This window comes from Rhinopithecus bieti, unplaced genomic scaffold (assembly GCF_001698545.2).
Source record: "Rhinopithecus bieti isolate Rb0 unplaced genomic scaffold, ASM169854v2 scaffold_1558, whole genome shotgun sequence".
Lineage (NCBI taxonomy): Eukaryota > Metazoa > Chordata > Mammalia > Primates > Cercopithecidae > Rhinopithecus > Rhinopithecus bieti.
The window spans coordinates 1,927,625-1,951,346 of NW_016803701.1; the positions used below are offsets into that span (position 1 = coordinate 1,927,625).

Here is a 23,722-nt window from a genome sequence, read left to right on the forward strand (position 1 = left end):
AGGGTTTGTCCATTTTGCTTATCTTTTCAAAACAACTTTTTCTTTAATCAATCTTTGGTATAGTTTTCATTTCATTTCAATTTCATTTATTCTGCATTTTATTTCTTTTCTTCCATCAATTCTGGTTTGCTTTTGCCTTTCTAGTTCTTTAAGAAGCATCACTAGGTTATTTATTTGAAGTTTTCCTTCTTTTTTGATATAGGAACTTATAGCTATGAAGTTCCCTTGTAGGACTGCTTTCAATGTATCCCATAGGTTTTGATACGTTGTGTTTCCATTAACATTTGTTTCAATAAACTTTTTCATTTCCTTCTTAATTTCTTCCTGACCCTTTGGTCATTCAGGAGTATATTAATTTCCATGTGTTTGTACAGTTTGCAAAATTTTCTCGTTATTGATTTCCAGCTTTATTCCATTGTGGTTAGAGAAGATGCTTGATATTATTTCAATTTTTTTGAATGTTTTAAGATCTGATTTGTGACTTAACATATGGTGTATCCTTGAGAATGATCCATGTGCTAAGGAAAAGAATATGTATTCTGCAGCCATTGGATGAAATGTTCTGTAAATATCTATGAGATCCATTTGGTCTATAGTGCAGATTACATCCAATGTTTGTTGATTTTGTATCTGAAAGATCTCTCCAATGCTGAAGGTGGGGTGTTAAAGTCTCCAAATATTATTGTATTCAGGTCTATCTCTCTCTTTAGCTCTAATAATATTTGCTTTACATATCTGAGTGCTCCAGTGATGGCTGCACATATATTTACAAATATTATAGCCCCTGACTGAACTGGCCCCTTTATCATTAAGGACTTTCTTTGTCTCTTCTTATAGTTTGGGTTGGAATCTATTTTGTCTGATATAAGTATAGCTACTCCTGCTCTTTTTTCATTTTTCATTTGCTTGGAATATCTTTTTCCATCCCTTAATTTTCATTCTGTGTATATCTTTATAGGTAAAGTGTGTTTCTTATAGATAACAGATCTTTGGGTCTTGTTTTTTCATCCATTAAGCCACTCTATGTCTTTTCGTTGGAGAGTTTAGTCTCTTTACATTCAATGTTGTTATCTATAAGAAGGGGATTACTCCTGTTATTTTGTTGTTTTCTGGTTGCTTTGTGGTCCTTTCTTTCTTCTTTCCATCCTTCCTGTATTCCTTTTTGTGAAAGTGATTTTTCTCTGGGGTTATGGTTTAATTTCTTGCATTTTATTTTTTGTGTATCTGTTTTATGTTTTTCAATTTGTAGTTACCATCAGGCTTCCAAATTCTGTCTTATAACCAATTATTTTAAACTGATGACATTCATTACATAAACACACACACACAAGCAAAACTAATCAACACTCTACAATTTAATTTACCCCTGCTTTTACATTTTGTTTCTCTTTATGTCTTACTGTACTATGTCTTGAAAAATTCTTGTAGTTATTATTTTTTATTGGTTCATCATTTAATCTTTTTACTTAAGAGTGGTTTGCATACCACAGTTACAGTGCTATAATAGTCTGTGTTTTTCTGTGGCTATTACCAGTGAGTTTTATACCTTCTGATAATTTCTTCTTACTCATTAACATCCTTTTCATGCAGATTGAAGATCTCCCTCTAGCATTTGTGGTAGGACAGGTCTGGTGTTGATGAAATCTCTCAGCTTTTGTGTGTCCAGGGAAGTCTACTTCTCCTTCATGTTTGAATGGTATTTTCATTGGATATAATATTTTATGATAAGTTTTTTCTTTCAGTACTTTAAATATGTCATGCCACTCTCTTCTGACCTGTAAGGTTTCCACTGAGAAATCTGCTGCCAGACACATTGGAATTCTTTGGATGTTATTTGTTCCTTTTCTCTTGCTGCTTTTAGGACCCTTTCTTTATCCTTGATCTTTGCAAGTTTATTAAATGCCTCAAGGTAGTCTTCTTTGGGTTAAATCTGCCTGGTGTTCTATAACTTTCCTGTATTTGAATACTGACATCTTTCTCCAGGTTTGGGATGTTCTCTGTTATTATTCCTTTAAATAAACTTTCTAACCCAATCTCTCTGTCTACCTCCTCTTCAAGGTGAATGACTCTTAGATTTGCCCCTTTGAGGCTATTTGCTAAATCTTGTAGTTGTCCTTTATTCTTTTTCTATTGTTTTGTCTTCTGACTCTGTATTTTCAAATAGCCTGTCTTCGAGCTCACGAATTCTTTCTTCTGCTTGATCAATTCTGCTATTAAGAGACTCTGATGCATTCTTCAGTATATCAGTTGCATTTTTCAGCTGTGGAATTTCTGTTTCTTTTTAATTATTTCAAAGTCTTTGTTAAATTTATGATAGATTTCTAAATTACTTGCCTGTATTATTTTAATTTCTTTGAGTTTCCTCAAAACAGTTATTTTAAATTCTCTGTCTGAAAGTTCACATATCCTTATTTCTCCAGGACTCCATGTTGATTTATTTAGGTAGTCCAGTGAAACTATGTTTTCCTGGATGGTCTGATGTTTGCAGACATTTGTCAGTCTTGGGGCATTGAAGAGTTAAGTATTTATTGTACTCTTTGCAGTCTGGACATGTTTGTGCCCATCCTTTTTGAGAAGGATTTCCAGGTACTCAGTGGGAGTTGGGCCCCAAGCCCAATAACATTGGTTTTTGCAGACTCATAGAGGTACTGCCTTAGTGGTCTTAAGGGAGGAGACCACCCCTCATATTGTCTTATGCCCAATTTCTGCCTCCAAAGAAAGAAGAAGTAAAAACTAAAAGGCAGAAATGAAATCCACAGGCAGAAAGCCCGGCGCCGCACCCTGGGCCTGATAGTTAAAAATCGACCCTTGACCTAATTGGTTCTGTTATCTACAGATTACAGACACTGTATAGAAATGCACTGTGAAAATCCCTATCTTGTTTTGTTCCAATCTAATTACCGGTGCGTGCAGCCCCCAGTCACATACCCCCTGATTGCTCAATCAATCACAACCCTCTCGCACCCCCTTAGAGTTGTGAGCCCTTAAAAGGGACAGGAGTTGCCCACTCGGGGGCTCGGCTCTTGAGACAGAAGTCTTGCCGATGCCCTCGGCCGAATAAACCCCTTCCTTCTTTAACTCGGTGTCTGAGGAGTTTTGTCTGCCGCTTGTCCTGCTAGTCTTGGATAAGATCTGGGAGAATTCTCTGGATTACCAGTAAAAGACTATTGTCCTTTTCCCTTACTTTCTCTCAAACAAACAGGGTCTCTCTCTGTGTTGAGCCACCTGGAACTGGGGGTGTGGTGATGTAAGCCCTCCTATGGCCACTATCACTGGGACTGCACTAGGTCATACCTGAAGCTAGGACAGCACTGGGTCTCACCCAAGCACTGCTGCAACCACTACCAGACTACCACCTATGTTCACTCAAGGCCCTAGGGTTCTAGGATCAGCAGATAGTGAAGGCAGCCAGGCTTGTGTCCTTCCCTTCAGGGCAGTAAGTTGCCCAGGCCCTGGGTGGGTCCAGAAATGCTGTCTGGGGGCCAAGGATGGCAGTCAAAAACCTTAATAATTTACTTGATGTTCTATTCTACTGAGAGAAAGCTGGCACTCAAACCACAATACAAAGTCATTCTTGCTTCTTCTTCAGGCAGAGGAAATACTATCAATATCAAATTACTACTCTTTCCTGTTGTAATATCTAATTTCCGATTAATACCCAAGGAAGTGCAACAGAACATGGTTTTACCTTTCTGGGGCTTAGCATTTTTCTCTTCTGGATACATTTTCTTGATTTTTCATCCATGTATGGATAGTAGATTATGTAATACATATTAACGTGTTTTTAATTTTAAATTTTAATAAGAATTATTACTTGCCAAAATGTACACATGACCAGATGAGTAGGAACTGTCATAATCTGTCCATTGTAATATAATTGTACTGTTGTTAGGATTCATACCACTCATCTTAAACTTGTGCATCAGAATGGCATAGTATCACTGACTTGTAGTTTGCAGGCTGATAGATCATGCCATCAGTACTCAAGACCAGCCTGGAAAACACAGGTGTTAATATGGTGTTAAATATGACAAATGTGTTCAAGCTTTGCACACTGTTCTGTGGCTATTTATTCCTGAGGTTGGAATGCATGTTTTACAAAGAATCATTTGTACAACAGATCATCTATCTGAAGGTCTATACCTCTAGATGTTGACAAAACCCCTCTCTTATATGTGGCACCCTTCAAATAACAATGTGATTGATGATGTTAAATCTACTTCAGGAGATTTTGAATCCAATGTAAAAAGAGAACATGCCTTATTATTGTCAATATTCTCAACTACTTGGCAATCTCAGGTACAAAGTATACATTTAAATATACGTTTACTGAAAAATACTAAATTCAAAACTGAAGTTTTTCCACCAATTAGCATAAATCATTTTGACAATAAGTTTTGAAAAGGCCATAAACAGAATATATTTTTTAATCTTTTAACAAACTTGCCATATACTGATCCAAAATACAACTGGTACTTTAAGCTTGTTTATATTTCTTTTATGGAATAAAATTTAATAGATAAATAAGAGTTAAAACAGTTACTGGAGCAAAATAAAGTCAAGTTGTACACAGATTTCCATAAAACCATAAGAACCAAAGTCTAGAATAATGCCATATCTCCCACTGAAATTATACTATTATTACTAATCATAATAGTAGAAGATTGAAATGATTCAACACTTAAATATTCTACCCAACAAAATCTTTTTCTCTTTGTTTTGGACACAGTGTCTCACTCTATTACCCAGACTGGAATGCACTTACACCATCATAGTTCCTCCCAAAAAACTAGGACTACAGGCACACAGCACCACACCCAATTAATTTTTCGAATTTTGTAGAGATGGGGGTCTTGCTGTGTTTTCCAGGCTGGTCTTGAGCTGCAGGTCTCAAGTGATTCTCTAGCCTTGGCCTCTCAAAGCTCTGGGATTACTGGCATGAGCCACTGTGCTTGGCCCACCATAATCTTAATCATTCAAATATACCTTTGTCAATGCCTTTTAAACTACTTTAAATTAATATTGCAGCAAACATATGACTGACAAAAAGAATTACAGTTACAAGTGATATCTGTTAAGAAGTAAACAAATATGTCTTACTCACATGCGTGGTACATACAAATCTATACCATTATTTTAAAGATTAATCCCATTGCCATTTGGAAATCAGAACTCAAAAGTGAGTTTCTTGGAACTTGGGGATAATATGATAGAGTCAAAATTCATTGTTTGATCCTTAGCATTTTGACGTAAGGTTTTAATTTTCTACTTATCTCCCTGAGTGAATTTATGAAGGAGATTTTAAGGTTTCCATAAATAAAAGCAGAGGAATAAACCTTCTTTGAATGCCTTTTTTAAAATATACCTAACACCATTTAATACTCATAATGATTCACAAAGTAAGTATGTTATCTCTGTTATACAGATGAAGAAACAGAGGCTCCAAAACATTAAGAGCTCACAACTAGAAAGTGTAGAAATCTCTCAGATTTTCAAGAGAGCTTTAGAATGTTCCTATAATACTCCATACTAACTTGTACTCTGTTGCCCAAACTACAAAATGTATAGATTTTATGAGTATTCAAAGATGCAATAAAAAAGCACTTTAACAGTAATTCAAAATACATCTAATCATCAAGAAATTCATAAAAATAAGTGACTCAGGATTTAAATTGCCCAGGAAAAAAATCAACACAATGTAGAAGCAAATATTACATGCCTCACATTCTATCTGTCAGTATTCCTTCTCTGGCCTTTTCCTTTATAACTTTAATTTTCTCAGGGCTACTTTTTATCTTCTCAGGACTAACAAAGGAAATTTCAATGCTCAACTTTGATTATAGGCCTTCTTGACAGTTGATTTTTTAAAAAAATCTCAGCAAGATAAGGACAAAACATGTTCACTCTTTCACTATAGCTGCAAAAATATCCACACCATTCTGCATTTCTTAAAGCTGATTCTGATAAAGTAGTGAATTGTGGACATTCACAAAGAAATGCTCCTGTTCAGTATCCTTGAAAGTGGTTTTTGTACAAAAGAATCTTTTAAGACACCAATTTATGCCTTATGCCTGTCTAGAAATTGAAGCCATACTGTATGAAAGTAGATCTTTAACCCCTAAACTCAAGAAAATAGTCTAATTCTGATCAGTGGCCATAATTTTTTTTGTTGCTCTAGTAATAGTTAATTAAAATTAAAGATATTAAATTAAAGGTATTAAAGACAATTGAAAGCTTCTTCCTTGCAATAAATCAAGAGGATCAATGGGGCCATTCTTATATCCAGAAAATGAAAAATCATATAACTCAGTTAGATTAATTTCTCAACCTTAAAAGTTTGCAAGTCTTTGTTCCTTTCAGTCATCCAAAGTGAGATAAATGTGATCCATTTAAATTATTCTTCAAATGAAAATAATCTCTTGAAAAATAACGTATTTCATAATTATTTTTATGTTAAAAGGCATTTAAACTACCAGTATTGCTTGCAAAAGAAAATGAAACTATCTTCTTAATATTTTAATTGTAAAATTATAATTTTAGATAACCAGAAATCTGGTTTTAATAACCAGAAATCTCTACTGTTTGGCTCTTGATATTTTCTCCCTGCTAATGGAAGCAAGGGGTTAAGAAAGGTCTTAACCTCTTCCCTACCCAGTGATGCCCCGTAGGACAAACTCTCTTTAAAATACCATAAAAAAGAAGAAAAATATGTAAACATAATTCTTTTTTTGACATAATTATTTTCATCGAGATACAAATTCCTAAAAAATATTAAACTTTTTTGCTCCTTAATAAAACTTTCTAACTTAAAAAAATCATCTTTTATATCTACTTAGTCTCAAAGTATCTCATTACAAAATAACACTGGAAGGAAGAAGTGGAGCTGGGCTACCACTGGGACAGTGTCTGCAGAGTCCAATTCTAGGAAAGTTTTTAGGAGGGAGGGGACAAGATAGCCAATTAGATATACCCAGGAAACACATCTCCCTTCAAGAGAAACCAAAATATCAAGTAAACCATCACATTTCAAACAGATTGTTTGAGAGAAAACAATGAAAGTTGAGAGAGACGTGATGCAGACACCAAGGTTGAAGAGGAAGCTGGAAAGCCTGCATAGAATCTCTTAACACAAGGACTGGCTCTTGGTCCTGAACAGAGCCAAAGTAAGGGAAGAGTGAATGAACTACAGAACACCACACCTCTGGGATCCTAACTATAAAAGATCCCACAACCCACACAGACATTTGAATCGGCAAAGGAATTGCCCACACAGTATGCAAAGGCAAAGCTCAAACCTGTGCAGAGCTCAGAAGGGTTGGTGGAACATGAGACAGCTACAGCAAAATGCAACCATAGGTTTCCATCCCCCAAGCCTCTCCATCTTGCTCTGAGTAACTGTAGCACCTACTGACTGCAGAGCCAGAGGAGAAAGTAGGGCTCCCTTTCTCATGCGATTGGGCAAGGCTGATCCACATGTCCCCTTGTCTTCCAGCTTCTCTCAAAGCCACCTGCCTCACCATTCCTATAAGAGGGTGCACAGAGCACAGCCTCCACTGCTCCACCTGAGTGTTTTGCCAGTGACCTGGGAGCAGTTTAGCTCCCCCAGCACAGCTGGTGTTCAATCCCATGGGGCCAGAGGACAAAGCTGCAGGCCCAGTCCCAACCTCCCAGGGTTGGAGTACACTGCCCAGGGTTTCAGAATTGAGATATGTGGTTAGAGCTCTAGTGAGGAGGGAGCCCCCACTCAGAACAGAAACAGGGAGGCGTGAGTTCATGTGCCGCCAAGGGAGCTGGGCATCCTTCCCTCCCCAAGACCAGCCTGGGAAGGGTTCAGTCTGTTGGCCAGTTGCACCTTCTACTTGAGGGAGCCCCATGGCCTAGAACACCTGGGATAGCCCAGCAATTTCAGCATAGAAAGCTTGGGACAAATCTAGCTGGTTAGGTCTGTTCCTGGGGCAGACACTGGAGGGAGATCTGCTTGGGGGATCCCACAGCCATCTGCCAGGCTAAAAACCCTAGGCTGCAGGCACCACACAGGCTGTACATCTGTGGCATCAATACCCTGCCTGGGGATCCTCTGCCCTTGATCCGGTTCATCATCAAACCACCAAAAGACATATCCCACAACCTACTCTGACTCTGCCAAGCTCAGAGGACCAGTGGGTCCCCAAGGAGTTGTGAGTCTTTGGTGATCTAAGCTTCAGCTTGAGCTGTCCCTAAGGGAGGGGGTGTGCAGCCAACCAGGGTCCCCCTTAGGGCTAAGGAAGCATAGGCAAGACATCCATGATTGGAGGGGTTCCCCCAATACCTAGGAACAGGCTTAGTGAGGGGTAATCTTCTACCCTGCAACAACATTTTCCCCCTACCACATCTCCCCTCACCGCATCTCCCCTACCACCACATCTCCCCCTCCCCAAAGCACTGCTAGGAAGGCACTCAAATACAAAGGAGGCTTATAGCTGAGTAAGCATATCTGCCAGCCCTTACTCTTAAATGCCATCTACTGCATCACAGCCTGAATTACACCACCAAACAAAAATAAATTCCTTTAGCACACAATGCCTGTAAAACCCAATGAGGAAACTAGCCCAAACTAAGGAACCCATACAGAACCTTGGCCCTCTGAAAAGACCCAAAAACAAAGCCAACCAACTATACACAACAGTCGAACCCTCAAGGGATAAAAGAAAATGAAAACAAGCCCCATCCAAATGTGAGCAGTTTATAAAAGAAAAAGAAACACTAGCCCCCTCAGCTGAGATGAAATCAGCACAAGAACTCCAGCAATTCAAAAAGTCAGAGCATTTCCTTACCTCTAAAGGATCACACTAGCTCCCCAGCAATGAATCCTAATCAGATTGAAATATCAGACATGACAGACATAGAATTCAAAATCTAGATGGCAAGGAAACTTAACAAGATTGAAAAGAAAGTTGAAATCCATTTCAAGGAAGCCAGTGAAATGATCTAAGAGTTGAATGACAACATAGTCATTTTAAGAAAGAACTAAAGTGAACTTCTGGGACTGAAAAATTTCCCTAATCTCACTAGATAGGTTGGCATATAAATTCAAAAAAAATTCATAGAACCCTTATGAGATACTATACAAGATGACCACCCCCCAAGACACAGAATCTTCAGACTTTCTAGGTCAATGTGAAAGAAAAAATCTCAAAGGCAGCTACAGAAAAGGGTCATATCACTTACAAAGGGGATCCTATCAGGCTAACAGGAGACTTCCCAACAGAAGCTATACAGGCTAGAGGAGACTGGGAACATATTTTCAGCATTATTAAAGAAAAGAAATACCAGTCAAGAATTTAATATCCCACCAAACTAAGCTTCATAAAAGGAAATGTATAATATTTTCCAGACAAGCAATCACTATGAGAATTCATTACCAATAGACCAGCCTTGCAAGAGATACTCGAGGGAGTTGTAGACACAGAAATGAAATAACAATCTGTATTACCATAAAAACACACTTAAATACACAGCCTGCAGACCCTATTGAGACTACACAATCAAGACTACAAAGCAACTAGCTAACAGCACCAGGATAGGATCAAAACATCAGATAGCAATATTAACCACGAATGTTAATGGTCTAAATGCCCCACTTATAAAACACAGAGAGGCACGGTGGCTAATAGAACAAGACCCAATCACCATCTGCTATCTTCAAGATAACCATCTCACATATAATGAAACCCACAGGCTCAAAGTAAAGACATGAAGAAAGATCTACCATGCAAACTAAAAACAAAAAAGAGCAGGGGGTCCTATTCTTATATCGGATAAAACATACTTTAAAGAAACAACATTAAAAAAGGACAAAAAAGGTCATTATGGTCATTACATAATGATAAAGAGTTCAATACAACAAAAAGACTTAACTGTCATATACACACACACACACACATGCACGCACACACGTGCACACACACACACACACTCTGACATTGGAGCACCTAGATTCATAAAGCAAGTACTTCTAGACCTACAAAAGACTTAGTCACACAATAATAGTAGTGGACTTCAACACCCCATTGACAGCATTAGACGGATCATTAACACAGAAAACTAACAAACTCTGGATGTAAATTTGACTTGCCCAATTTGACATCTAAAGAATACTCCACCCATCAACCACACAATACACTTTATTTTCATCTGCACACTGAACATATTCGATGTTTGACCATATGCTTGGCCATAAAGCAAGTCCAAATAAAATTTTAAAAACCTGAAATCATACCAAGCATATATGTGAACCACAGTGGAAGAAAAATGGAAGTGAATAGCAAGAAAATCTCTCAAAATCACACAATCACATTGGCATCAAACAAACTTACACCTGAATAACTTTTGGGTAAACAATGAAGTTAAGACAGAAATTTAAAAATTCTTTAAAATAAATGAAAAGAGATACAACATACCAAAATCTCTGGGATGCAGCAAAACAGTGTTAAAAGTTTTTATCAGTAAATGTCTACATCAAGAAGTTAGAAAGATCTTAAATCAACACTCTAACATCGTACCTAGAGGAACTAAAAGAACAAAAATAAACTAACCCCAGAGCTAGAAGAAGAAAACAAGTAACTGAAATCAGAGCAGAACTGAACAAGACTGAGACACAAAAACCTATTCAAAGGATCAATAAAACCAAACATCATTTCTTTGAAAGGATAAACAAGACTGATAGACTGTTAGCTATTATCAAAGAAAAAAAGAAAGAAGATCCCAATAAGCACAATGAGAAATGACAGAGTTGACATTACAACTAATCCTACAGAAATACAAAATATTTTCAGAGACTATTATGAACAGTTTTATGCACACAAACTAGAAAATCGAGAGGAAATTGATAAATTGCCGGAAACACACAACCTCCCAAGATTAAACCAGGAAGAAACTGAGAACCTAATCAGAGCAATAAACTCTGAAACAGTTATAAGAAATCTATCAACTAAGAAAAGTCCTGGAGCAGATATATTCACAGTTGTATTCTACCAGATATACAAAGAAGAGCTGGTGTCAATCCTACTGAAACTATTTCAAAATATCAAGAAGGACGGACTCTTCTGTAACACATTCTAGGAAGCCAGCATCATCTTGATAGCAAAATGAAAGACACAACAAGAAAGGAAAACTTTAGGCCAGTATCCCTAATGAACACAGAGACAAAGATACTCGATAAAATACTACCAAACTAAACCTAGCAGCACCTCTAAAAGTTAGTTAACTACGATCAAGTAGGCTTTATTCCCAGGATGCAAGGATGGCTAAAATAAGCAAATCAATAAATGTGATTTACCACATAAACGAAATAAAAAACAAAAACCATATGATCACATCAATAGACATAGAAAGCGCTTTCAATAAAATCCAACATCCCTTCATGATAAAAACCCTCAAAAAACTAGGTATTGAGGGAATGTATCTTAAAATAATAAGAGCCATCTAAGACAGACCTACAGCCAACATCACACTGAACAGGCAAAAGCTGGAAACATTCCCCCTTGGGAGGTGGAACAAGACAAGGACACCTACTCTGGCCACTCCTATTCAACATAGTATAGAAGTCCTAGCCAGAGCAATAGGAAAAATAAATAAAAAGCATCCAAATTGGTAAAGGAGAAATCATATTGTCTCTCTTTCCTAATGATATAACTATATGCCTAGAAAACTTTGACAACCTCCTGATGATATAATTATACACCTAGAAAATCTTGACAACCACCAACAGGCTCCTAGAACTGAAGAACAACTTCAGTAAAGTTTCAGGGTATAAAATCAATGTATAAAAATCAGTTGTACTTCTATACACCAATAACGGTCAAGCTGAGAGTCACCTCAAAAACACAATCCCATTTACAACAGCCACACATGCACAAAATACCTGGGAATATATCTAAGCAATTAGGTGAAAGATCTCTACAAGGAGAACTACAAAACACTGCTGAAAGAAATGACATAAACAAATGGAAAAACATTCCATGCTCATGAATTGGAAGAATCAATACTGTGAAAATGACCATATACTGCCCCAAGCAACCTACAGAACAAATTGCATGATTGAATGCAATACCTATTAAAATACCAGCATAATTTTTCAGAGAATTAGAAAAGAAATCCTAAAATTCATATGGAACAAAAATAGCCAAATCAATCCTAATAAAAAAAAAAAAACAAAGCTGGAGGCATCACGTTACCCAACATTAAACTATGTTACAAGGATGGCTACAGTAACCAAAACAGAATGATACCGTTACACAAATAGACACAAAGTCCAATAGAACAGAACACAGAACCTAGAAATATAGCTACATACCCACAATCCATCTTATCTTTGACAAAGCTGACAAAAATAAGCAATGGAGAAAGGACTCCCTATTCAATAAGTGGTGCTGTGATAGCTGGGTAGCCATATACAGAATAATGTAACATATGGAAAAGAATTTATGACTAAGTCCTCGAAAGCAATTACAACAAAAACAAAAATTGACAAGTGGGACCTAATTAAACCAAAGAGCTTCTACACAGCAAAAGAAACTATCAACAGAGTAAACAGACAACCTACAGAAAGGGAGAAAATACTCACGAACTACGCATCCAACAAATGTCTAACATCTCGAACCTGTAAGGAACTTAAATCAACAAGAAAAAAACAAATAACCCCAGTAAAAATTGGGCAAAAGACATGAACAGATACTTAAAAGAAGACATACAAGCAGCCAACAAATGTGAAAAAAAAGCTCAACACAATAATCATCAGAGAAATGGAAATCAAAACCATTCTGACACTAGTCAGAGGGCTATTATTAAAAAGTTGAAAAACAACAGATGCCGATAAGGCTATGGAGAAAAGGGAATGGTTACACTCTATTGATGGGAATGAATTAGTTCAGCCACTGTGGACAGCAGTTTGGAGATTTCTCAAAGAACTTAAAACAGAATTACCATTCAACCCAGGAATACCATTACTAGGTATATATCCAAAAGAAAATAAATTGTTCTGCCAAAAAGACATGCACTCCTATGTTAATCACAGCACTACTGACAATAGCAGAGTCATAGAATCAACTGAGGAGCCCATTCACAGTCGATTGGATAAAGAAAATATGGTACATCAACACCATGGACTACCATGCAGCCATAAAAAAGAATGAAATCATGTCCTTTGCAGCAACATGGATGCAGCCAGAGGTCATTATCCTAAGTGATTTAATGCAGAAACAGAAAACCAAATACCTCATGTTCTCACTTATAGCTGGTAGTTAAATATTCGGCACACGTGGCCATAAAGATGGCATTATTAGACACAGGGAACTACGAGAAGGGAGAGGAAGGGTGGGGGGTAAGGGTTGAAAAACTACCTATTGGGTACTATGCTGACTACCTGGGTGACAGGATCAATCACACCCCAAATCTCAGCATCATGTAACATACCCATGTAACAAATATACCTCCTGAATCCAAAATAAAAGTTGAAATTTTTCAAGTATCTACTTATAAATTATGTGTTAATTAATTTATAAGGAACAGAAGGAATAGCAGTAACTATACAGAAGAGAAAAACATCTTAACCAAATGATTAATATCATTAATAAAGGTCCAACAGACTATGTGCCTCTGGGTGTTCATATCCCCAATAGAACATAACTACTTATTTTGTAATCCAGCCAATAATGGATAAGCTCATTCTAATCATAAGGAAAAAGTAAACAAACACAAATTAAGGGGCATTTTATAAGAATTCTAGCTAGTTTTCTTTAGAAATATCAATCTCATGCAAGAAAAAGACTGAAAACTGTTTTAAGTTTAAAGTAGCTGACAACCACATGCAAACAGAATCCTGAATTGGACCCAGTACCAAAGAAATAAAATTTGTAGTAAGGGACATTATTTAGACATTTGACAAAACCAGAAAATGAATTATAGGTGAAAGTACATCAATTTAAATATCTTTAATTGACAACTGAACTATGATCACATAAGGGAACATTTTAGTTCTTAAGAATGACACTGAAGCAGTAAGGAATGAAGGACCATAATGTATGCAACCTCTCAAGTGGTTAAAAAATGTGTATGTGTTTAGGGAAAGGAACAGAATTATAAGACAAATGTGACAAAATGTTGAAAATAATGAATCTAGGAAAGGTTATATGGGAATTCTTTGTACTGTCCTTATAACTTTTCTGAAAATTTGAAATTACTTCAAAATAAAAAAATTTAAATTATTTTTTAAGATTACATATTAATATGTGAAAATTTTCACAATAAGCAATTGAACAAAGCAAGCCTGACAAAATACAAAGTACAAGCCTGACAAAGTACAAGTGCTTTGAACAGTGACAAGAGGCTTGTACCAGAAAGTAGCTCCATATACTGCTTTCTTCATCAAAAAAAAGTCTTGCTATTAAAAAATAACTCAGCTATCCTAAACTCTGCTTAGTGACATTCTGGCACAACCTAGTAACAGTTAACGTACCAGCACTATACTTTGAGTAGCACTAGTCTAAATACCATCTATTTATAATCAGTCAATCAATAACTACTTTAAGAATTATACATTCGCATTTGGAATAATATACACCAAGTTATAACCAGTTTATGCTGGGTAACACAACTGAAGGTAATTTTTACTCTCTTCTTGTATTTTCTTATTCTTATTCTTTCTTTCTTTCTTTCTTTTTTTTTTTTTGACAGAGTCTTGCTCTGTCACCCAGAATGGAATGCTGTGGCTCAATCAGACATATGCCACCATGCCTAGCTAATGTTTTATATTTTTAGTAGAGATGGGGTTTTGCCACATTGCCCAGGCTGGTCTCTAACTCCTGGGCTCAAGCAATCTGCCCAACTCAGCCTCCCCAGTGCGGGGGATTATAGATATGAGCCACTGCACCCGGCCTCTTCTTGTATTTTTTTAAGTTTCTGAAATTAACATGGATTACTTTTGTAATAACAAAAACAAAAGTAAACTTTCAAAAAATGTGTAGGTGAAAAAGAATTAACAAGCAATCAGATTTACTGGAATTTGCCTCCTATATTAAAACATGACATTTTGTCTTAATGTTTACATACTACCAACATTTTTCTAAAAGGCTTGTACTTACAGCTGATCTTGAAGCTCCACAATTATATATTCTAATTGTTCCTTCTCCAGTTTATGGGCCAGATCAGAATCTTCAATCCTTTGAAGTAGTATTTTATTCTGGGAGACAGATTCAGATAGTTGGTTCTCTCGAAGTCGTAAGAGTTCTTCAAGGTAACCCTGGAAATCCAGTATCATCAAGATATAGCAACTGAAAAATTCTAATACATATCCTGAAGATAAATGCTGAGTAGCTTAAATACTATTCCTATTTATATTGTAATGAAACAATTTCAAAGCATTACTGAAAAATTAGTAAAAAATTTATTTTAACTGAATATAAAAATATAACATATATTCTCCATTATTTAAAACTCTTCTTTGAAGTTTGAGAAACTAATTTGATGCAAAACTTAGTTAAAACATTGTAATTCTAAGCTTCAAAACAACTGCATGACTCCTAGCTTCAAAATACAGACCTAAAAACAGAATAACCAATTAGAAAGTTGCCTCTTTGTGATTATTTTTCAAAAACACATAGACATTAACATTTTAGCATTAATATGTTAGTGAGAGGTAGTATAATGTTTTGGTTAGGCCTGCCGGCCTAGTGTCATATTCCAGTTTTACCACTTATCAGCTATGTGTCCTTGGGCAAGTTACTTAAGCTCTCTGTGCCACAGTTTCACCATCTAAAAAAAGTACGACCCATCAGAGTACCCCAGTTGGTAGGATTAAATGAATCAATACAGGTAAATTGCTTGGAACAGTGTCTAGTACACTGCATGCTATGTATAATTACTAGCTATTATTATTGGTAAACACGTAATAGGATATAAGACTTTTTGGAATGATCTCTTAACCTTTTACTCTTTACTTTTTCTTTGTCCTTCTGCCCTGCTTTCTGGGAAACCTTATTGAATTTATCTTCCAACCCTTTGTACTAAATTTCTGAATTCAGGAAATCATATTTTTAATTTTCAAAAGCTCTTTCCTGTTTTCTGATTGTTCTCTTCCCATGGCATTCTATTCTTTTTAGTTGCAATGTACTTTGAAATTCCTCTAAGGATTTTAATTAGAAACTTTTAAAGTATTCTTCTATTACATGTTACCCTATTCATGTGTCATTAATAAACTTTCACTTATTTTAGATTTATGATACATGTTAAGAGTAGTTAATACTATTCTTTAAGAGCTTATTTTTCATATTTCTTCCTGATAATTCTCAAATGTTTTCTATAATAAAATCTCAGAAGTTAAATTTTATAAATGAATATTTCATATATATACAGCTTAATATAAACAATATATATTCATAAACATTAGTAATTAAAGAATACTCACATATCCACAACCTAGATTAATCACCAATACTTTAAAAGCCAATATAATGCCTTCCTTGATTGTCTCCTCTGCAAAGGTAACAATATCCTAGATTTGTATTTATCATCTCTTTACTTTTCTTTCCAGTTTTACTATAAATATGTGTCATCTTAAACAATAAGTTGTTTAATTTTGCTTGGTTTTGTCAATATCCTTTTGAAAATGTTTTGTCTATATTGATGAGTCTAGCTATAGTTCATTTGCTCTAAAAACTGTATAGTATTCCATTGTATGAATATTGCAGTTTATTCACTCTTCTGTCACTGTTCTCTCAATGATCATTTGGATCACTTTAGGTTTTTCTTAATATAAACAATAATGCTGTGAACACACTGTTATGTCTCCTGGTACGCACATCCAAGGAGATATATCTAGGAGGAGAATTCCTAGGATATAGGCCGTGTATATCTTCACATTTACTAGATATTGCTATTGACATTGCCATTGTAGTAATCATTCTTACTACTGGTTTTATACTAATCACATTCCCACTTGATACTATATTCACATGATCTTATGTTAGTATAAAAGTTATACTGGGATTCATTAAATTCATTGAAAACTATTCCTTCTTTTTCTATTCTCAGGAACAGTCCATATAAAATAGGGATCACTCATACAGTTGAGTGCCACTTAATGATGGGGATATGTTCTGAGAAATGTGTTGCTAGGCCATTTTGCCATTCTATGAACATTACAGAGTGTACTTACACCAACCCAGATGGTACAGTCTACTACACACCTAGGCTAGATGGTATAGCCTATTGTTCCTAGGCTACAAACCTGTACAGCATGTTACTATACTGAGTACTGTAGGCAACTGTAATACAATGGCAAGTATTTATATATCTAAACATAGAAAAGGGACAGTAAAAATATGGTATAAAAGATTTTTTTTTTAAAAAAAGGCACAACTATGTAGGCCATTACTGTGAAATGGAACTTGCAGGACTGGAAATTGCTCAAAGTGAGTCAGTGAGTGGGTAGTTAGTGAATGTAAAGGCCTACAACTACAGTACCCTACTGCAGACTTTATAAACACTGTACACCTAGCCTACACTAAATTTATTTTTGTTTTCTTTCTTCAGTAATAAAATTGAACTTAGTTTATTCTAACATTTTACTTTACAAACTTTTAAACATCTTTTGACTATTTTGTAATAACAGTTTAAAACATACATTGCACAGCTATACAACAATATTTTCTTTTCACATCCTTATTCTATAAGCTTTTTTTCTATTTACACATTTAAAATTTTTTAACTTTTAAACTTTTCATTATAAATGAAGACACAAACACACACATTAACCTAGGCCTACACAGGGTCAGGATCATCAATATCACTGTCTTCCACTTCCACCTCTTGTCTGACTGGAAAGACTTCAGGAGCATTAATACATGGAGCTGTCATCTCCCATGATCACAATGCCTACTGCTGGACTACCTCCTAAAAGACCTGCCTGAAGCTGTTTTACACTTAATTTTTTTTGTTTTTTAAGTAGAAGGAGTACACTAAAAAATAACGACTAAAAAGTATTGTATAGTAAATATGTAAACCAGTAACAGTATTTTATTATCAAGTATTATGTACTGTCCATAATTGTATATGCTAGTTTTTAATGACTGGCAGGGAAATAGGTGTATTTACACCAGCATCACCACAAACACATGAGTAATGCATTGTGTTACAACATTACCATGGCTACATCACTAAGTGATAGGAATTTTTCATCTCCATTATAATCTTATGGGACCACCTCATATACATGACCCATTGTTGGCCAAAACATTATTATGTAGTGCATGACTGTATTTGGTAGACTCATCAAAACAATACATGATAGTTTTTTTTGGTGGGGGATTGGATAGATTTTAAACTACTTATTCAATTTGTTAAATGGCTATATATCTATCAGTTTTGATAAGTAGTATTTATAAAAATTCTTTGTTTTGCAAAGTATTATCATAAAATTATTTAAATATTCTCTAATAATTATTGGGAGGGTTTCTCCCACATTTATGCTGTGCTGTCTATTCTTCCATTCTTAAGATTATCTGTGCCTTAATTTTAAAAAAAAATTATTCTAGCTAGAATGTCTATTTCATTAATTTTTGCAAATAATTATCTCTTGGTTTTGTTAATTATGTTTCTTTGTTTTTTACTTCATCAATATCTGTTATTTTATTACTTTCCTTCTTTTTGAACTGGTTTGGTTGCTCTTTGACTACTTCTTGGATACTTATCTCTGTAATTTTCATTGTTTCTTTTCTAAATATCTAAGTATTTCTACAAGTACTATACAAGTTGTGTGGCAACTTACAACGGTTAGTATGCATTATTTTCATTCTCATTCATTTTAAAGTATTCTATTTCATCAATTTTTTGACCTATAATTTAGACAATTTTTTCTTTAATTTCATGGGTCACATGTGGGTGGTGCTAAACTTTTTGTATTGATATCTAACTTTACTGCACTATTCACATGACCTTATATTAATATAAAAGTTATACTAAAATGATAATATTGTATCATTTCTTTGGTATTTGTGGACATTTGTTTTGTGACTTAGTGTGCTCCATAAAAAATTGGCTGGGTGCAGTGGCTCATGCCTGTAATACCAGCACTTTGGGAGGCCAAGGTGGGCAGATCACTTGAGGTCAGGAGTTAGAGACCAGCCTAGCCAATGTCATGAAACCCCGTCTCTACTAAAAATACAAAAATTAACCAGGCATGGTGTCACATGCCTGTAGTCCCAGGTACTTGGAAGGCTGAGGCAGGAGAATCACTTGAACCCAGGAGGTGGAGGTTTCAGTGAGCCAAGATTGCACCACTGCACTCCAGCCTGGGTGACAAAGCGAGACTCCATCTCAAAAACAAAAACAAAAAACAAAACAAAACAAAACAAAACACTATAGCTGTTCCATATACGCTTGAAAAGGTTACATATTCTAATTGTTAACATTTAATATATTTTAGATCAGGTTTATTAATTGTGTTACTGAAGTTCACTACATCCGTTCAATCTATAAATTACTCTGAAAGACCTTAAAATTTCTTATTATAATTATGGAATTACCAATTTATTCTTGACATTTAATTAACTTTTGCTTTACATTTTCATGGATATATTGTTAAATATATGTAAGTTCAGCACTGATATATGTTCTTGGTGAATGCTAAAGTAAGCATTATTAAGACTAAAGAAAGACACTGTCTTTTAAAAAAATGTTTCCGCCTTAACGTCTACATTTAATGATATTGACATAGAATTCTTTTAGTATCTGTCTAGTATATTTATTCCCCTAGTTTCAACTTTTTATGTCATTATATGTTATGTGTCTCTCTTATCAATAGCATAGAGCTAAATTTTATAATTATTTTTCAATAAATCTAAGAGTTTATCTTAACTGGCAAGTTTCTGCCATTTACTTTTATGGTGGTGTTGACTCTTCTGGTTATATGTAATTTGCATTTTTTGTTCTCTTTTCACTATCCTTATTTTTTCTAATGTGTTCCCTTCTATTATACTGATCAGTCTTTCCTTATTTCTTTTCTTTCCCTCTACTAGTTTGAAAATTAAACATTCTACTTCTATTCTCTTAATTGCAACTTCTAAATGTTAATTTTGGAAACAGGCACACACATTTAAAAATGTCTCTAACTTCCTTCACTATATTACAAAGACCTTGAAAGACTAGCTCAAAAGACTACTCAAAATTCATCACTTTCTAATTATTTCACCATATTTTAATTATTATCTATGTTCTTATGGTCATTTACATCTATTTCATCTATCTTAGTAGAAACACTGTGTAATGGTGTTCTACTGTGCATCTCTCACTCTTTCTGATGTTTTTCAGTCAGTGTTTTAGTTCTGCTCTGCATTCATACTCCCAGTGGTGGTCTGTAGCTGGCTTGTATAGGCTCTCAAGAATTGACTGTTAAATTTCAGAAATTTAACTCAGTTGTAAAACATTGCTGTTAGTAAAAATTAAATTATATAAATTTACAACTCAGTAAATTATATTAAACACAAAGGCAATAACTAATCAAAATTCATCACTTTCTAATTATTTCACCATATTTTAACTATTATTATCTATGTTCTTACAGTCATTTACATCTATTTCATCTATCTTAGTAGAAATACTATGGAATGGTGTTCTACTGTGCATCTCTTCCCAATTTTGCATTCAGTGATGTCATATTGGTAGCTTTAAATTGGCCATGATGGGAGTATTTATCCCAGAAAAACTGGCAAACACTACAATTGAGGGCTTCTGTTTCCATCTCCTCTAAAAGAGCCAGTTAAACATATTTCAGTATACCAGTGTCACCCCATATTGGTCATTATTTTTGCTATTTCATGTAACCAAGGTTTCTTTACAAATTTATTTGTTTACTCTGTCATTTTGCATCTCACTCCTGCATTCTAGGTTCAATTTCCACCTGAATGACAGGGTCCTATGCCTGCTGTTTCCCTGTTGGTGTTAAAATGCAAGTTTCTAGGTTAAGGAATTATGTCTTCACCCCCATCCCTGGGGCCTACAGTTCTCTCAATATATGCACATATTCTTATTGTGTTAGGTCTATGTTTCTGATCCCTAGTGAGTTCCTTTTCTTGAGGGAGTTGCTCTGAATAAATCTTTTAAAAAACTGTATTCTACTCAGCATTTTCAGATTTTTGCAATGAAGATACTTTCAGATTATCTTAGTCTGAATTCTTGCTGGTACCACAAGTCTCCTTTAATAGCGCATGAAAAGTTTTCTTCATATGCATTATGCAAATGTTTATAGCTATATAATTTGGATTTAAAAAGTATTTTCTAAGCAACAGCTATCTGTATAGATAAAATTATTTATATTTGTAAAATGATAACAATTTCCCCACTGCATTTTAATTTTTTGAATATTTCTATCACTAATTCCATTGGGCTTTCCTTATTTATATCATCTATGAATGATGATATTAAAGAAGAAGAAAAGGGAAAATAGAAAATACAATAAAAAAGTAATGGTTAAAACTCCTTAATAGAGTTTGTTTTCTTTCTGTTATATACTCCACTTTGCCTACTACAGTGCTTAACACACAAGAGCTGCTAAAATATCTAATTTTCAAAAAACAGATGTACGTGCTTAGGCAATCACTGCATTTTCACAAACCAATAATCTTTTATAAAATTAATGATAGAAATTAAAATCTCAAATACATAAATTAAACTGCTTATTAAAATAATGGCTTGTTTTTATGTTAAAACATAAAATTGGAAAAAGTTCAACAAACAAAAGCATCTTCTATGACTGCGTGATTTCTTCATTAAAAGGAGGCCAATTCAAAAAACAGAAGAGAGAGAAATGGATAAATAATTTTATTCAGTTAAAAATATTTCGGCAGTCACAGTTCAAAGGCAATAACAAGAATAAAATTAAGTGTATTTTGATAATTTTAAAATACCTTCTGTTCCAGGGTAAGCTGATACTTTTGTTTAACTCTCTTACACTTGTTGAACCAACTGTTCTCATCCATGAGGAAAGGAGGTCCGACATTCTCTGGAGTACTGCTTTCACTACCACTGCTTCCCAAAGTCCTTAGCTCCTCCTCATCACTGCTGATACTATCAGAACTGGGAATATCAAAATTTTTTTAAAAGTTAAAAATATGTTCCAACTTGATTCTTAAACACTTTTATATTTGCAAGCTACAGTGAAAAAATTTGAAAATATTCAGTACTAAATACAGAATTACAATGATATTATAAAGATTTTAGCTTCCTGAAAAAAAAAAAAAAAGGCAAGTTAGCATAGGCTGCTGAATCCCTCTTGGAAACTGATTTGTTTTTCTAAGACCACCAGAGTGGGCACAAAAGAACCAGCGGCTAGGCAAGGGTAGGAGCAAAACTGCAAGTTTATTTTGGTCACCTAGGTTCAGGGGAAGAAGGTGGGTAGGGAGAGGTCTGTTGGCCTCCGGCAAATGAGGCCAACTGAGTCACCCGTGCAGCTCTCGGAGGGAGTTCCAACAGTCCCCACCGCAGTGGGGAAGCTGGGAAGTCAGTGCGTGGCGTTCCTCCCGAGCGGCTTTTCTAGGAGTGGGAGGGCAATAGGCGGGGCACAGGCGTGTCGGGGCGTTCCACAGGTGCGACCAGGTAAATCTTGGTCTCTTCAGATTGACATCACCTGGCGCATGCCTAGTTGGTCTGCGCCTTCCCGGGTGGACGGCTGCATTTTCCCGCGCGTGGGAAAAGTTGGGGGGATGAAGAACCCGGAAGTGCACCATCTTGCCTCTGTTCATCCAAACAGAAACCAACCCTAGAGATACTACAGAAGTTCAAGTGAGGTTTATGTTAGGCAGGAATCTAGACCCAACATAGCGGTATCACCCGGCATGGCAAGCCGTTAGGACTTCCCGCCCTTCACTTCCTGCTAAGACTCTCAGCGCACGAAAAAAGCCCGCTCCTGCTAAAAAATCCCTGCTCTGTGCAAGCTCCTGGACACGTCATTCCTCAGAAATTGAAACCTAACTCAGGAAAACCGAAACCTACAAATCCCACCTACCTCACCCTATAAAAGGCCCCCCCGATACCCGCCCCGGGCACAACTTCCTCGGCCCTCCTCCTAGAGGACCGGTGAATCTCGCCCGCGAGCCCAATGACGGCTACCTCTGTTCTCATCTGCCTTGTGTCTTCTTGCTCGGCTCCCCATTACATTACATTGGTGCCGTAAACTGGGAGGAGACCCCTCCCCAGACCCCTGCCGGTTAGGGCAGGCTCTCCTCTCCCGGAGCCAGAACCTCCTCTCCGAGCCAGGAGCCCTTTCACCAAATCCGAGACTCAATTCAATCACTGCTGGGTAAGTTTTCTCCCATACTGCAGGCTCCGGGAGTCCCTGCCCGAAAATGCGGCCACATCAGGGCCTCCCCCGTCCGTCACCTGTGACCTCGGCACCAAGGACTAGGAGACGTCCAACCTCTCCGGAAGCCGCCACACCCCGCACTCTGCGTGGCAGTGGGAGGATGCTCCCGTTGCCTCCGGACTGCCCGCCTCAGGATCATGGGGGCTGCCCAGTCCAAACCAGACCCAAAATCCCCTCTGGGGTGCCTCTTGGCTGATTTCCAGGCTTTAGGTCTCAGCCAAGACCTAAAACGAAAGTGGCTTATTTTCTTCTGCACAGTGGCATGGCCGCAGTATAAATTAGATAATCAGTCTCAGTGGCCTGCAGAACGCACTCTAGACTTTAAATATC

General features: G+C 36.1%; 1 protein-coding gene across 2 annotated transcripts in view; it reads right to left on the reverse strand.

Annotated features, from left to right (window-relative positions):
* RUNDC3B (RUN domain containing 3B) overlaps nt 1–23,722 on the reverse strand; it is a 199,866-nt gene that overhangs the window by 45,453 nt on the left and 130,691 nt on the right. For both annotated transcript variants that reach the window (XM_017851665.1, XM_017851655.1), the window contains 2 exons: nt 21,939–22,107; nt 15,120–15,277 (listed from right to left, as the gene is read on the reverse strand). In XM_017851665.1, coding sequence (XP_017707154.1) covers nt 15,120–15,277; nt 21,939–22,107 — 327 coding nt within the window. The remainder of the gene's footprint in view (nt 1–15,119; nt 15,278–21,938; nt 22,108–23,722) is intronic.